Genomic DNA, 18089 nt, shown 5'->3' with positions numbered 1-18089 from the left:
ATGTTCATCCACCCAGGGTATTTTCCCATGCGTGCGCGAAAGGCATACGGAAAGTGATTTGTGCTGTCGGTCGTCGGGAAGCGGTGCGCCTTCCTCCTCGGTGGACGACCAACTACTGTCGGTGTTCCGACTACGTTCAGAAATTTCTCTTCACTAGTCCTCACCGTATCAGCGATCTACGTCGTTTAGATGCAGTTAGATCTCCGGCCCTCTCATTAGCATATTCTCGGCTCGTATAATTTACCACATGATAAACAGTTTAAGTAGGTAAACGACGTGATAGCTCATCGTCGTCCCGACATTCCTCTCAATGTCGGCTAAGTAATACCGGCCGTTGCTTATTTATTTCTCTGTCGCGATATCGGTACAAAACTCGACTGGATGGAAATTGCATTTCTTCAGGTGATAATGTTCATCGTATTCTCGTTTATTCTTTGCTATATTACATTTTACCGAATGGATACAGCGATCGATTAAGGGAAGGTCTAAGGGAGGCTAGTCATGGGCCCCACTTTGAAGAATAAGCCTTCCAAATTTTTGCTTTCTTTTTCCCCTTTTGCTCTTTATGAATAATATTATTTAGAATAAATTTCAAGTTTATAGGATGTTACAGAAATGAATAATTAAGATTTAAACGCCTAATTTATTCGTTATAAAGATGAACAGAAGTGAAATGAATTTAGGTTGAAAAAGAAAGAAAAAGACTTGAAAGTCCTGAAACCTTTAGTCAGAGACTAAACATTTACCGCAAAAACATGGCAAGGAAGGGGCAATGTAGAAAGAATGGATAGAAGAAAAACGGTATCCAACAGCCTATGGTGTACGGATAAGTTCATGGGAGGGCAAGGAGCACGGCTGACCTCCCAGCAGACATATTAAAATGATGCAGAGAGAGGATCCCAGGAATGAAACTCGCAGAAATTCACGTTCAGTCCCTTGTCTGCCGAAACTATTTAAGGACGGCCGGTTGAAAGAGGGAATTCAGGGAGCGTGCGTCAAGTGAAACACCTCAGAGACTCCCTTGGATTGTTTGTAAACACGTTATTGTTATGGGACGAGAAATATTGCCGGACGATGACCGACGAAAGAGAAGAACCATGGGAGAAGATTCTCTTTAACTTAGGACAACCAAACACGGGAAAATGATGGAACTCAGATTTTTTATTTTATATTAGAGAAATTGTTAAGGTGTCTAAGACGCCTGTTGAAATCTATGGCGACTTTTGTTGAAATAAAGAATTGCTATACAGTACTTGTTGAGCTGTTAAATTATTTATATTTAAATATGTAACAATATTAGAAACCCCAAGTGAAACTCTTTTCTTATTAAATTCTTTCATTTCAGTTTCTACAGAAATATCATTAACATCCAGTCATGTATGTATATTAAGTTAATTTTATTTTATCAATGAAAACTAAAATTTCATTTATGCTTCAATTAAATTTAGTGGAGAGTACAAGTACCTTCAAATATATTATACTTACTTAATTATTTAAATAATTATTTCAGCTCATAATTTAAATTCCTTTACAATGTGTATCTTAATGATTCACAAATATAAACTACAGACAGGTCTTTTGACGTAAATCGAGCACATCACGGTGGTATTTCTATTAAAATACAACATAGTGGCGAATGCAAGGTATGCAGAAAATAATTCAAGGTTCACGGAAATTTATAATCACGATTCAGAAATGCTTGCCAGCTAAATATATCATAAAGAATTACTACTGCACATTGTATAAAATATCCTTATTTTATCTCTTTGTTTACTTCCAATTCCGAAAAACATTTTACCGAATGATTTAGTACTTTCTCGAGAACGAACCGACAGAAAATGAAACGAATAAGTACTCGTATAAAATAAGAATAAATAAAATCTATGTATGTATTTAATTACGTTGCATTTGCAATTTCAATCAAAATAAAAAAATTAAACTCCTGTCTATATATTTGATAATTCTATGTTGATTAGTTTGTTTAAATTAATAACAATTTTGAGACTTTTTTAAATACACAAAATACGTCGTAAAATACAAAAAAAAATGTGTCTTGAAAAATCTGAAATTTTTATTGAATTAAACCATCGTATTCTTAATGATTCTATGTAAAATGTGTCATAACAAATAATTATGTTGAAACCGAAACGACATTTCCAAATGATTCACGGGTCGGTTTCGACCTTTCTAAACGCGTACACCGTTTCAGAGAAATCTTTTTCACAGAAAGTTTCGCATCACCTGACCACCCCATGGATTACCTGTCCGTTCGAGCGACTTGTGCGAACGGGACAAACTAGTTCCTCCAGTTTCGAAACAAACTCCGCTAATTCGAATCCAGTAACTCAAGATGTGTGTATAGCGTTTAAAATATCGGGACAAATGCTTGTTGGGTGTCATAATCCGAGTTGGGACTTGTCTAACGAGATTTCAACGCTGGCGATACCCTCGATCACCCGTGATTCTAACACGGAAACGATCCATGGTGTTAAACGTAGAAATTGTTGCAATTTAATACAAAATGGTAGTCAATAAAAGAAGGACATTTAAGAGACCTTTCCATATTAAAAGTCACTACAGTCGATCATCTCGAAACATGAAATGGGAGTTTTCAAATGTCATTTAAACGTTAGCACTTATTGCTAGACAATTTAACACTTTGATAGTCACATATTTTATGATACCATTAGTTTTGGAAATACAGTAGAACCTCGATAAGTCGAAAACCTCTATAACTCGAACATTTTTTCCATTCCCTTGAGGTTCGAGTTATCGAGGTTTCACTGTATTGTATTTCTAAAAGAATTATATCTTGAAGTTTCTATGAAGTTCGTCACAATATGACTAGTTTCCAAATGAAAATTTAATGTATAATAGACTGAATGAAAATAAACTGAAATTGTATGTTAAAGTTAGATGGACTATCAAACATACGAAGGATCGAACGAGAATGAAAAATAAAAAAGATCCTCCGCAAGGATGTTACGTAATCCACGTATCTCATTGCTTTCGAGGAGCAACGAATTTTAAATCTGAACCAACCAGTCGACGCCGTGGCTGTCATGGTCCTTTTTAGAGGCGGGTCGAGCTGAAACGCGACCAGCTTGTAATCTCGAGACGAGACAAGCCGCGCGATACACGTCCAGTATGACAGCACGTATGGTTATGAATAATGTGTCAGGAACCGGGTCCTGACGACCCGTTGACGTCTAAATCCCCATAGTTCAATCCTCGCGGCGTAGATCGTTTTTTAGGGAAAAGATTTGAGAAACTTGTATTATTTAAAATAATAAAAATGATGTTTTGGAAAAGAGATTCTGTGAAGTGACATTTTTATCTATTATAAAAATTAAAGTTGAGAAATAAATCTCATTGTCAGAAACGAATTTTAAAACAGCAAAAATGTAATGACTTCACAGATAATTGGAGATTCTCTCAGAACTGATAAATGGCATTTCGATAATATATTGTAATGATTATATAGGCTGGGCAATTTACAGATTTTATACCCCATTACAGACTTTATGAGAATTTTAACGACGATACCAAGCGTCATATAATATAGTGACTATAAAGAATGATACCATCTAACGATTTCATGTTTATTGAAAGTGGAAGTTATTAAAATTCGTAATTAATTAGTGTCGCCTATTAAATTATACGATTTTCACGAAATATTCCTGGTGAAAAACAACGTGCCCTTGCTAAATCGGTATAATCACGACGATTTTAGTTTATGTTTAAAAATTTCTTTTTGTAAATAAACAATTTAAAAAACGTGTAATCTATTGTATTTACTCACTAGCAATCTGTTCTTGTATTTCTTTTATTGCAAGGATAAGATAAAAGTGAAACGAATGAAGTCCGAAGTTGGTACTCGATATTAGACAGAAGACACTTTACTTTGTTATCATTTTACACTTATGAAGACTCAATAACAAGCAAACAAGACTCAGACCTCACAAGTTCCATTTTCCTCGAAAACCTGTTTTAAACTTGTTATCATAAAGAAAGTTTCTTGCAAAGCATCGGGAAGAATGCCGTCGGAGATCAGAGAATCGTGTATCCTATTGTATCGTTAGCAGAAGTTATTTTAAATTGATGTCAACTGTGTTGTTTGATCGTAATTACACCCTTCTTGTGTAAACACACAATCTTCAAACTTTATTATTCGAATTTAATCAGCAAAAATATAGAAGATCAAATCTTCCATTAGTAATTTAGAATTAACCCTTTTCTAAGGACCTTTGTACTCCGAAAAAGAAACAAATCATTTCAATCTGAAGCAACAAGTTATTAAAGGATGAAGAACACATGTCTTTTTCTTTTGATATTATTCCACCCGAGCAGAATTATTTCTAATCACACAAAGGATCATCATTCTTTCCACTATGTCTTATTTCAGAAAGCAAGCAAGAAACTGACAGTATCTATAACTTAATCATCACGATTCATCATACCATGATGATCCCGCACAGGAAACCATTAACACTTTCAGTGCCACGTTAAACTAATCGAACCATTCATTATATAATAATTATATCATTAATACACTTATACTCTCGTCTGTTATTTATAGTCGAGCAATCAAGGTGTCAAGAGAACACCATCGAAACTTTCCACGATGCTCTGTCAAGAAGCTTTCTCGCTATAAAATAGATAAATAAATATAATTGATTCACTCACCCTGTCGTACTGATGCGTCGCGGTGGCCGCGGAGAAGGATTGAAAAGGCGCCGGCCTGGCAGGACTATGGTGGGCCGCATGCGGATTTGTGTGGGGATGGGTGTGCGGGGCCGCATGAGGGTGGGTCGGGTGCGGCGGCGGCGGTGGCCTCTGGTAGAGGTAAGGATAATATTGATACATCACCTCGGAACAGCTCATCACCCCGCCCGGGCCCGGCACCCCAGAGCCGGCCTGCCGACTTGCGTACCCGAACGTCGCACCACCCGTTCGTACACTATCTTTTATTTCCACTCTGTCCACTCGCCTCCTCTATCCTGTCCACTTCGACTCGCACCTTTATCTATCAACTGTTCGACGATCTTCGGTTTCACTCGCACCGAAAACGCGACGAGTTCGAGATGATCGGCGTGTCAGGCTGATCTAAGCATCATCACCGAGCACCGTTCGCGAGCAGACGTCAGGTCACCTTTGAATTTCAGTTTAAATTCCTTTGATTTATCTGCTGCCAAAGATGTATTAGAGAATCTTCTGTCGCATGCTATGGGAGAGTATGAAGGATACGGACGAGGCGATCCCCTGATAAACAAGCACCGTAACAATCAACACTTCCTCGTACCAATGGACTTTCGATCATGTAAACACCTTCGCGACTGGTATTATAATACACTTAACGGTCACTGTAATCGTAACAATGTTGGTCTCCTTGATTCACATCGAGTCACCTTTACACTGAGCTCTGGCTTAGGAAGCAACGACACGAAGCACTGTTCGAATCGGAAGTCGAGGATGGAGTTTTTGTTGTATGTTTTCAGAAGCACGTGTTGACAAGGTCGGAGCCGAACCGTTGGCTCCGCTTTTACTCAACCTTCTTTCTCTGATTCAACGCTCGCAATCTTATACAATTCTTTGCCTTGTTTTGCCTAAAAATTCTCGCTTTCGATCGGTTCAAAATAAGTTCAATCGTACAGATCACAGGTTCAAGCACTGGTCGCAAAAGGATTGGAAACACTGAAATCCTTGTTCTCCACTTTCTCGTTGATCCTCGACACTGACGCGGGTACCGATCGATCGATCGAAGGAGGGATAAAAACGATGAAATTAAGGAAATGTCCAAAAGCATGCGGGGACACTGTCAAGTTCAAGGGCTCGGCGCGTCCAGGAGCAGAACGTAGAAGCGTGTAACACCTGGTTTACAGGGGAGCTACCCTCGCGAGGAGAGACCGTAACCGGACCGTATCGTGGCTGGTGATGTGTCTCTGATGGGCGAACACAGACTGAACCCCCCGGCCTCGTGTCACCCTCACCGTAGACCGGTGCGCCGTCTTTTTCCAACTGCTCAGTCCGCGCAGCTCCGTCTTTTTCCACTTGCCGCGTGTTCTCTCCTTCCTCGCGAGGGTCAGGGCCTACCTGCCCCTTTCGTTCACCCCAAAAGAGGGGCTAACTGCAAAGGAAACGCCTCCTGGTAGTACCACCACCGGCCAATCACCGTGCGGGAACAGGACGTCCAATGAGGCAACGTTTGCCACTCCTACGCCCGCTCGTCTCTGTATTGATCCCACAATGAACCCGACTGCCGTCCCGGTATTAAGAAGTTCCTACTTGGGTTAAACCGTCCTTCCTCTCTCTCTCCTTCCTCCTCCTCTTTCAGTCTCATCGCAGAATCCCTCTCCCTCTCCTGCTTCTCGCTCGGCCAGCTACTACATTCTCTCTTCCCGTCTCCTACGGCTTCTTGTCCTCTCTTCTCCTACTCGACTGTCGGTATCGTCGCCTCTCTGTTGGTAGGCAGCTCGGTTCGCCACCCTTTCGCCGCTCGCAACCCCAAGCCTGGTCCGACTGAGCCGAGCCGCGCGCATAATGAGTGCTTAATTAACAGTTTCGCGGTGTTTTGGGAAGCTTAATTTGCCACGGCGAGCACAGCCTCCGAGGAGAAACGAACGGCCTGCTCCTGGGAATTTTCCTTCGAAAGATCTTGCCGGGAAATCTGGCTCCTCGAAGGATTACCGTTTCCGTCTTCCCATGGAATTTTTTTTTTTTTTTTTGATTGACTTGATTACTCTCAGGTGGAAAATGATTTTTGTGTTCGAATGGAGCGGATTTCAGTGAACTTCGAGGAGATTCGATGGTGGCGAAGGTTGATATTTCTGAAATGGAAAGGAAATATGTTAGATAGGGATTGAAGAATTTTGTCTTCTTAAATAATAAATTTCGATCATTTCACACAACTTATTCTCTTCCCATCGCGTCAAAAAACGTTTCGGTTGAATTATCAAGAACACTAATTGGCAGACTTCAAAAAGCACCCTTGGTAGCCATTGTAAATGCGATTAACAGTAACATTGCACCGGGTACTATTAAAGCGATGCCGAGCAAACAGTGTCGGGGACACTTGACCGTGGTAAATCGTGTCGTAGCCCGGCGCCTAATCTTCTGTGTAACCCGGCAGGTCCTGAAGGACCCCCCATGGCGCGGGCCAAATCCAATAACCCTCGACAAGTGTGACACGATGCAGGAACCTTTTTTTTTCTTCTCCTCTAGCCGTGAACGATCTTACCGAGCCGGATCGACGATCAAACGTTTCTCCAGCACGCGAGGCAGTCATCCTGCACGTGGCCACTCGAACAATGCAGGAGGTGGATGGATCCCGCTGTTAATAGTTGGGCATTAAATTCGTCGGTGATATTGCCAAACAGGGTCGCAATCCCCCTTCGACTCGGTCTGAATGGGACGAGACGTCTGAAATATGCTTCCTCGCGCTTCGGCCAGGGGATGCGCACCCCTGCATCAACGGTAGACAATGCAGATCAGGAGAGAGAGAGAGAGAAAAGGGGCAAATGGACGGTGAATCTTGAGCACGGTTTTTTGAGTTAGCCCTTTGAAAAATCCTTCGAAAGAAGGACGGTGAAACTTGATAATGATTGTCTGTGTAAGATGGAGGTTGTAATAACCGGTGCAATTTTTGTTTTGCTATATAGGTATGAGGGATGTACTTGGCACAGGGGTTGGATTATTAATGATTTTATTGCTCGATCGAGTATCATAATGCGTGATGAGTGGAGAGTACTCTTTTTGATAAGTTCAAGTATCTTGGTTGGTTGGTTGGATGTTTAAAGAATTATTTATATTATTAATTTTTCGTTAAAAGAGTAATCATTTGAAAATTTCATTATTTATAAAAATAAAACTTTGTATTTAATTGGAAAATTTGTTAGAAACATGAAAAACTGAAAGTCACGCGATTTCATTGATACCGGAGGTAATAGGATGCGAATTTTCTCGTTACATATAATTAAAGCGAGATCGACACGAGTTTTTACTCAATACCGCGAAGTATAATTCGCTAATGAAAGAAACAGAATTTGTTTTTGCTGCCAAGTATCCGCTTGAATACCTGCAACTATTCAGCTATTATAAATTCAATTCACGAACGATTGATAATTGTGCCGTGGGGATTAAGCTTGAAATGCACTTATGCGGCCATTGTGTTAAATATGGATCTTTGAAGTAGTTGCAGCATACTTGTTGTGCAACCTTCTCCGATGTGGAAACCGTTGCATTTCTGTCACTTACAGTGCAAACAACACATTCTAGCAGTCAATAATCTCCGTACTTAAAAAGAAATTAATTTCAACTAAATCAAATTTGTCTATAAATATTAATGACAAATATTGTTTGTATAGTTACAAATTACTAATGAAGAATTACAATGAAATTCTTTAAATTTAAGAATGAATCTAAAATCTCCTGAATAATTTAATTAAATTTCACGTCGACTGGCATTTTATGATAATTCTAATTAAAAAGACAATGTTTTAACAAAAATATCAAAGAATTGTATTCTTTAAATTGAAAAAGAATCATCGAAGCGACGAAACGATCATCATCCAGGTGTGATAATTGGTAAAAGCAATGCGAAACAATAGATCATTACCAGATTAAGTTTGTTGAAAGGGTTGGAATCAGCAGCAACGGAGCGCGGATCCGCGTGACGTTGAAGCGGACACGGACAAAGCGTTGGAACGAGGGGAAGAAAGAAACAGAAGAGAGACGGCAAATCTCCTGGAATCCCCTAATTTGCTATTTCGACATTCCTGGCGAGCTTTGTGTTGAGCTCGTTCGTGGGACTTTGCTCGTGAGAGGCTGATCTATCAAAAAACGCGATTCTGTCGGCTCCTCTTCTGTAGCGAAACGCGGAACGAGTGGTCCAGCCAACTATGGGAACCAACCAGCTAGAATCTATGATGAAAACCCTTCAAACCGATGGAATTTCTCGTTGACAATCAACGAACACGTTCAAGGTGATCGGGAATTATACAGAATGCTTTCATAGCTACTTTCTTCAAGTCGCAGATATTTCTATGGTATTTCAATTATTACTGTAACCTTAAGACTCTAATATTATAAGAAGTAAATAAAAAAAGAAATAGTTTCTTATCTTACAATTTCTTGTAATCACTTCATTTCGAAAAAGCAGTCACGTTGTATAATTACGTTGTGTAAAATACATATTATAATATTGCAATATTTAATTACAAACATAAAAAAACCATGCGTCTAAATATTTTTTTCCTTTAATCCATGTGAAGTCCTTAAATGTGTTCTCTAATTAATTTTACTATAAAAATCAAAAATCAATAATTAAGAAATCAGGAGTCCCTCAAGATTAATAAAGAATGCTGAAAAATTATAATAATACATAAAATCTTCTAGAACCATAGTCTGTAAAATTTAGTCCAATGCTGAAAGAAATAGGAAATTACTGAATCAAAAGCTGCAGGGAAAGTTATTTTCTTTTATTTCATCCAAATAACAGCAACATCTTACGGCGCAACTAGTATAATGGTACTCAGTGTCATCAACAATGAGAAATTACAAGCAATTACCTCGTAATCTGGAAAAAAAGTACTCTGTTTTCTAATTGCGATCGTAATGTTATACTTAATTATTCTGAAGTCGAGCAGCCAAGGGGTGGCTCGATAGTGCGCCCTCGCCCTTACAGGCATACGTTATGTTACACACTTAATTATTCTTTCAAAACATTTTTCCACCCGAATGATCAATTGCATTTTATTAAAATATTTCTCTATTCTACTGGTTATTTCTATCCTCTTCGTCAGAATCGTCGGAATTCGACGACGTTTCCGTTTCATCTGCTGTTTTCGTCTTCTTCCGAGGCTCCTCCTCTTTGGATGCTTCCGTTTTTTCAGCTGATGCTTTCAACGTCGTTTCGGGAAGCTCCGTTTTTCCTTGGAAAACCTCAGATTTCTCCGCCATTGATTTTTCATTGCTACGCTGCTCGTTCCTCGCGGCAGCCTCTTTCTTCTCCTCCTCGCCCTCCAGAAACTTGTCCCATTTTGCGATTCTGGCTTCGATCTCCGCGTCAGTCTCTGTAACCCTAAAAAACAAATCGATTTGACGAGCACCGCCAGCATCTTCTTTGCTTCCTCTCTGGCAATCATTTGTATTTTACTTTCAGAGACTGATTTAATTGTCTTGAATAATCTGAAATGAAAATGAGCAGCTAGGAAACGGATGCTCAGAAATTGGTGTTTAACTCTAAAGGGATTGAAATGGATGGTTATTTGAGAACGAGAAATTGATCCAAGAGATTGTGTGAAGTAGTACTGGCAGGGATGGTTATTATTGGCTGAAATGTTGGATAATTAGTTAAATGAATTTAAAGATAGTGCAATTACGTGATTATGCTGAAACTAATAAATAAGTGTAAAAGGAAGAAAAATGATTAATGTGTAGGAAAAAGAAATTATTTGGATGATTTAGTTTGTGCTGGAAATCTGAGGATCTGAGGATTAGAGAAAAATTAGAATAATTAATTAAGATTTGAATACGAAGGAGGTTGTACACTATCAGCTTCACTACTGTCAAATAAGAATAACTGGAATTCTTTAAAACAATTAAAAAAACAAATTTGACTTACGAAAAGTATACCTTAAAAAAGACTGAATGACTGTAATTACAGTAATAAATCAGGTAATGATAAGCAAATAAAAAAAAAATACATATAATGAAGTGCAGAATCAAAGTCGGCAATGTCAAATCCTGTTTCTTCGATTATTACAAACTAATACCAATTTAATAAATATATAAAAATATTATATAAAGAAATAATTATACTACAAATAAACATATAAAAATCTGTAATACTTATGAATATCTCGATAATTTATCAAATGTGTTATTCTTCAAATAATTCTCCTTAAATAAATAAAAAAACCATTTAGTTTACTTCTATAAAGCTTCAGTTAATATTATGTATAAAATAAATTTAAAATGTTCCATAAGATACTGTAAATAAATTCATACAATTAAATAAAAAACTCACACTTATAAAATCCAGTAAATTCAATGATAAAATTTAACAAAAGTTAAAATAAAACTACCAATAAAAGAAATACAATTTAAAGAGTCATAAAAATTAAAATTCATTATAAACAATGTAAGATAAGTGCTTATATGGTAGGTGTAGTTGTCTGTGTTTTCTAGTGTCGGTAAAGTGAAAATCGTGAAGCATGAGAACGGAACAGTTTCAAAAGGAGGAACGAGTAGGTTAGCTATCGACCAAGTTCGCTCAAAGTTGGTCGCATCATCGACGAGAGACTATTCTCGTCGATGGTCACAGACTGAGTTGATAAAGTTGTCGATAAAGTGGTAAAGCGACGGGTAAACTTACTTGTATTTTGTCTTGCCATCCCAGATTTCAGCCGATATTTTCCTCTGGCTGAACCAACGACCGTTCAATAACTGAACGCAGGCTTGCGCCTCAGCTGGCTCTCGGAATGTCACCTGTGCAACACCTTCAGGATGTCTCTGTAAACATTCAGGACAATCGCATTTGAATTCTCAGGGTACTGTTTCAATAAAGAACTAATAGTAAATTAATCCTTTAATTACTGAGGGTGATTATAATAATTTGGTATTGTTAAAAATAATACAATGTTCAGTCTATAAATGAATAAATTAATTGAAAATCATAAAGATCTACAATTATTCTTTTTTGTTTACTAATTTGTAGATCCTTATTTCTAAAACACATTTATTTTTCGAAACAAATAGCTATTTATTTTATCTGCTCGTCGCAAACCACTAGATGACGTATAAAATGAACACAATAAATTATTTACTATTACACAAATTTAGTAGTTATATAATTTCAATTAATTATGAGTAAGCACCTGAATTTTCGAAAAGAATAATTCAATTAAATTTTGAAAAACGTTTTTAATATCCCATAATTGCTATTTTAAAATTCTATATCTCCATTTAACATCATTTAAAAAAATTTCAAATGCAATCGTTAACAAACTATCCTACAGTAATTATGCACGTCAATTTTCTGCATACATTTTACTTTCCTTAAATTACACATAATTTGATGCTTCAAGCGTGAGAATACAATGCTATCTCATTTTAGTTTCAAAGCGACTCGTATGTTAATTAAACAATGGCTCGTTTAACCGCACACTAAGACGGATGGAGGTCGTCTTTTCACTTGCATTGCAAGCGCTTTGTTGCAACGACAAAACCGAGGCTTCCCGTTTTACGACTTAAAGCCGTCTACGTCGCCCACAGTTCTCCACAATACTTTTCTTCCCCCCCACGATTTAAACCACAATTTATGAGCCTTCGGTTTGAACATTAATTTTGCTGTCTGACCCCGTGCGCGACATGAAATTCTTTGTTCTTTCACCACGTTCTGGCTCGTTAGATCAATCGACTCGTTGATCGCCTTATCCATCATTTACTACACGATATACACATTATAAATACACACTGCTGTTTAATAATATCAGCAACACTAAATACTCGGCAACTTTTAAGTTCCTCAATTTTTAGGTCTCTATTTTGAAAATTCGAGATAGAATTAAATTTCACTACGATCCTTCTATTAAGTGTACCAGATATTTCAAAATACTTTTAAAAATAAAAAGAAACATAATGGGACCGATAATATTAACCAAAGGGGGGCAGAATTATTTTAGCCCCAAAAGAAACTAACAATAAGCTCACTCGAATAAATAAATAGACCGACCAAATAAAAAGCAGAAAGAAGAACAAATTTATATAACGAGAGGAATTAGCCCAAACAAAAGTACCTAACCGAAAGCTACAGTGAAACGATGTTCCTCGAATCGCCGTAAATCGAGCGAACAAACATAAAGTCTCTGAACCATTGGGTAAATTCGACGACCTAACCGAGTCCCGGGTCTTTTGATCATTTTTTTATTCGACCAAGTTTTTTACACACGTGTCTCAAAAACGGTCTGGAAAATACGGGTACGAGGAGTATCACGGGTAAATTGGCCAGCCACGAAATTTCCTTTCGCGCGATGCTTTTGATCTCGAGCCGTTTTTCACTGGTTCGCTAGCAGTAACACCGAGGGGCCCCATAGCAGACGATGGAATTCACTTTGACATTGAATGGATTCACGGTTGAGACGCGCCGACTGGGAGTGTCTCGTTGCGAATTTATGGGGTTAGGTCATCCCCTTTCGAAGGTTTATTTGCGTCGCCTCGCGGAGGACCTTCCAACGATTTCTTTGTGATCGTCCTACCACAGGGAGCATCTTCTTCCTCTCGACTATTCTGATCGATCCTTTCGAGATCGATCCCTCGATTGTATAGGCAGGAAACTCCTCTACCGGGACGAATTTATGGCGTGAAATTCAATTAAGTTGGCGTAACATGACGCCAGCATCCAATTTTGCTTGTTCATCTTTTCTCTCCATCTTCTTTTTATTTTTCATTATAAAAAATTTGTTTTCAGTTTGATTGGCAGTTTTTTTTCGAACGAGATTGAAAAGTATGATGTCTGGTTGAAAATTGAGTGAAATATTTTTCATATTTCTTTCTGATAAATGGAACGATATGAAATTTAAGAGAAACTGAAAATCAGTTTTTATGAACTATGGTTGAAGTTTATTTGGCACGAGTATAGCTTTTCTGTTTAATTAGTGAACGAAAAAGTATGAAATTTTAGATTTCTGAAAAACTGAGCTGATTATGATTCGTGAAGAAATTACTTTCATGTTTTTGTAGGTTTAAATTATTCAAATATTTTTCTACAATTTATGTTTTTATCATATATACGATTATATTTGTATCGAATTAGTAGGAATTCAGAATTAATTCAAATAAGAAATTTATAATATTGCAATAAAAAGTTCTTTCTAACTTTCAGGTAACAAGTTGTCTACTTTCAAAATATTGTGAAATGGTTATAAATCATTCAAGGTGACCCAGACCCAAAAATATTCGATTCTTTTGGAGAGACTGTTTTCGTTGTTCTCCGAAGAAACTAACAGAACTGGAATGATGTAATAGAAAAGAAATCTGCTTTGTAAAACGATGCATCGTTTCTGAGCACAGGAAACGAGCAACAAGCTTAACGATGTTTGAAACAGAAAAACAGGACTTAAAGCAAGAATAAGCATAATAAAAACGAACCGATTTAACGTTACACCGTTGTTCCATGAAACAACTAGAACGTTGGAAAATAAATTTGCAGAAAAACAAAGCTTTAATTGTTCCGTTTCTATCAGTTGCAAATAAATTTGACCTTTAAATTTGTTTCACAATTAAAAATTCTATATAACTGTATAACTAAAATCTCTCATTCTCTTGAAAATACATTTTTGTCATTAATTAATGTGACCTTTATTTCGCTCTTTGTGAATTATTAAAATTTTTCAAATAATTTACAGATGGAATTTTTACAAAATTTATTTTAAATATTCGTTTTTCATAGAATAATTATAAGATCCTCTTTTAAAGAAATTTAATTTAATAAATTTATTAAACATGTCATGGAATAATTAAAAAAAATGCTGAATATTGGACACAATGGCAGATGCAAGACACTTAAATAAAAGAGCGCCCTACTCTACATGGGTCATTAGGGAGATTTACGATTGGATGATCGTGCTACGGAGATACGGTATTCTACTTGACAACGTTATGAAATATTATGCGATACTATCGTTGTTAATAACAACGATATCAAAGGGCTCGGATGTAAAGATCGTTGATAGGTCAACGATGACCTACGCGACACAGAATGTGTTAACAATCGACCTAGATTTTGGTGCTTAGGTAATAGCTTCTATCCTCATCAATGACGGGGCTCGTAAAACACAAGCTAATGGGATTTCTAATGAGATGTTCTATCCTGGTAACTAATAGAATGTTATTAGTATGACAGTACCTAAATTTAATACCTAACATTGAAATTAATTAAAATGTCAATAACTAATTAACTGATAGATATTTTGTTCAATTTAACTGATAATTAACACAGAGCTAATTAATTGAAATAGATAATTAATATAAATCCTAAATTACATTATTAGTAAAAATTAGACTGCCTGATGTTAAATACGTTAATTTTTTTTAAGTTTCTTTCCCTACATTTCCAATTATTTTAGTTGCTAATTGAAACATGAATGGATCAATACTTACATCGTAAATAACAACCTTTCGGACATCGCCGCACTTCAGGCACTCGGATCTGATATCCTGTTGGTATTCCAACAGTAAGGCGACTTCTTTGTCAAAGTCCTCCGGGGAGAATAGATTTTTTATAATCACCACCTTTTCATGCTTTCCCGGTTCACCAAGTGGACGTTCTGGCCTCCAGTCGAATAATCTGCAACAAAAGAAATTAAGATCATAAACAATGTTAATTGCAGTTCCATTCTGAACTGATACAAAGGTAAATTTTATTATCTAAATTCTCTATTTTATCTTTGATATATTTTCTTCAGATAAATTGAATAGTTGTTTGTAAATAATCCCTATTCGATACCCTGATTTCCTGATAATAATCAAAGTTCACCAAATACATACAAAACGATTGTCTATTTAATTAACACATTTGCATCAGGCTATTTTTCACAAACTTTTCATATAAATTGGGGTAAAAAACGAGAATTCTCGTTTCCTAATGCGAATGTGTTAATATTTTTCTATTTGAAACCGTAATTTGAAACAACTTGTTAGACAGAAAAAAAACAAATTGTGTTTCGTAGCACAGGGTTTCCTAACGTTATGATGTTCCATATTCATCAGAAAGTCATAAAGTCTCGATTTTTATAGCTTTATGTCACCTTCAAGACCTAATCAAAAGAAGCAACGAAAGAAAAAAATCCACTAAACTTTAATTCATTCAAATATTCTGATGCACATCACAGGTGCTTAATACTTCTATTAAACATGTACATAGCAAGTACAAATCCTTTTTTCCGATTTTTATTCAAATTACTACTTCTTTTCCAAATTTATATTTAGCCAATAACGCAGAAATCGATGGTCAATATTTCAATCACTCAATATGCCGTAGGACGAATAAAATTTTAATAAACGATCGAAATTTGTATATAAATTAAAGAAAACGAGCGTATCAGATTAAGATACGTGTTCGCATAGATGTAACGAGATAATTACATCTATATACGGAGAACATTATACGGCATGATGTAAGAGTGGGTGGTATGTGAGGCCTTTTACAAAGTACAGGGTGTGAACTAACCATGACTATGTGCTACAATGATTTTATAGCACAAATAGACATCGTCCAGTAGTTCTGTCTATATTATGCACGCTGCACAATTGTCATGACTGAATCACTGTACGTGATTAGACATTACTTATATTTCTATTCTGAATATTAGAACGGGAACGAGAAGATTTCATCATAACTGTATCATCAATTAGGAAGATATAAAAAAATATGATGCACATGTTGAAAGTGGGGATTGAAAATGCATTTGATGTAAATAGAGGCTATTGATTGAAAACGAGTAGTACTCGAGAGACTTGGGTACCTGGATAACTAAATATTTTACAAGTTGGAGTCTATTCACTTTTTCAATATTAATATCGTCAAAATTAGGATTTTGAGAACTGCTATTTTCGCGCAGGAAGCCTATCTTGCTCGATGCTGAACATCTGTAATCGTTTCATTTTTAATTGATTTTAGAGTGAACCGATAAAATTTTCAGAAACTCCTACTCCTAGTTTTAAATCGAACTGCTTGTTATTTTTGTCAACGGATGATGTAAAACGATGACCTCGATGACGTAAACCAGAAATGTCGCGTCGGTCATTGATGATTCAATGCGTTAAGCGATCTCAATATAGTTTCACGTAATAATTTATGCAATCATCGTTTCGAACAAAAATTGCCTATTACATTCTTGGAAAAGTAATTTGCAAAAATTTGAGAACATGATTGACACTGGTTTTTTCAGATAACATTTCATTACGATACGTGTGGAGAATTTTGCCCAAATAAAAAAAGAGTATGTTAATGTTAGCACTGGGCAAATATATAGCAACAGTGAAACGCGCTCCTGTTACATATTTATCGCGAAAAACAAATGTTTACAGTGACAGGAAATTAACTGGAACGTGTTATCTCGCTAATTTTATTCACGAATGAAATCATCGTAAAATTTCGACCGTTTATCGCCCGTCTGATTCATTCAATTAAAATGTTAATCACATTTTTAACGATATCTGTATCTTAAATTCCATTGCTCCGTAGACAATGATTTTGTACAATTTTACAGTAAAGAATAACTAAAATTAATTATCATGCGCAAATTGTAAATTATACTCTCAAATAAATACTGATAAAAAATGTCACTATTAATGACGAGAGATGGCCATTAAGAGAAACGTAAAAATAATTTATTCTAATAATAAAACGAAGTGCTAATAAAATTTTTAAAATTCATTCAGTTATCAGTGTATAACAAACTAATTACTTAAGGTTCGAAAACAGAAATAGGTTTACATTAAAAATATTATTTAATATATTATTAAGTTTGCTTTTCACTGGACAGATCAAAGTGACACCCTTCAAAATCAACACTTTTAATTAATTGCCTCAAATGTAAATATTTCACGTGGGAAAGCAATTTTATTAAATGGTATCATGAATACAGTAATTAAAAGACGTTTCATATCTCTTTATTATCATAGACGAATTTAATTGCGTTTTAAACATTTCCCAATTAACAGGTTAAAGTGTATTTAATTTATTGTATATACGTAATTTAATAAATGATAAAGACAAGATTAAACCTGAAAGAAATAAAAGCAAGAGCTTTAACATCGGATGAAATTTTTATCGAAAAGCGATTGTTTAAACGCTGCATTTCAGCAACGACAGTCGAGCAATTAAACAAAACTGAACGGCGAACTATCAAACGGATTGAACGTCGAGATCTCAACACAATACAACTTGTTCAATCATTCGATCAAAGCATTTCAACAGTTCGGCATACAAAAACAATCGACGCATCCACTACCAAAATCCATCCAGACGAGATTAAACCGCTTTACGGCCAGCAACCACCATCAATCGTGCGAAACACCAGACCGAT

The 18089-nt window shown here is 36.2% G+C and overlaps 2 protein-coding genes across 7 annotated transcripts in view; both read right to left on the bottom strand.

The window, feature by feature from the left end:
- LOC114871461 (protein vestigial) overlaps positions 1-6322 on the bottom strand; it is an 80145-nt gene extending 73823 nt beyond the window's left edge. Inside the window, exon 1 of one of the 4 annotated variants that reach the window (XR_003788578.2) lies at positions 4687-6301. Coding sequence is in view for 3 of the 4 variants with exons in the window: in XM_029177391.2 (XP_029033224.1) it covers positions 4687-4884 (198 nt within the window). In the remaining variant the exon portion in view is untranslated. Of the gene's footprint in view, positions 1-4686 lie in introns of all 4 variants that reach the window. The other 3 variants (XM_029177391.2, XM_029177390.2, XM_029177392.2) reach the window with 3 other exon arrangements.
- Positions 6323-9455: 3133 nt separating this feature from the next.
- Positions 9456-18089, bottom strand: part of LOC114871468 (HIV Tat-specific factor 1 homolog) — a 64822-nt gene continuing 56188 nt past the window's right edge. For all 3 annotated transcript variants that reach the window (XM_029177404.2, XM_029177403.2, XM_029177405.2), the window contains 3 exons: positions 15160-15346; positions 11375-11511; positions 9456-10078 (listed from right to left, as the gene is read on the bottom strand). In XM_029177404.2, coding sequence (XP_029033237.1) covers positions 9772-10078; positions 11375-11511; positions 15160-15346 — 631 coding nt within the window. In that variant the 3' untranslated portion in view covers positions 9456-9771. The remainder of the gene's footprint in view (positions 10079-11374; positions 11512-15159; positions 15347-18089) is intronic.

The sequence above is a fragment of the Osmia bicornis genome, chromosome 2 (assembly GCF_907164935.1).
Source record: "Osmia bicornis bicornis chromosome 2, iOsmBic2.1, whole genome shotgun sequence".
NCBI lineage: Eukaryota > Metazoa > Arthropoda > Insecta > Hymenoptera > Megachilidae > Osmia > Osmia bicornis.
The sequence above is the reverse complement of the archived record's forward strand: the minus strand, read 5'-3'. Positions and strand labels throughout refer to the sequence as shown.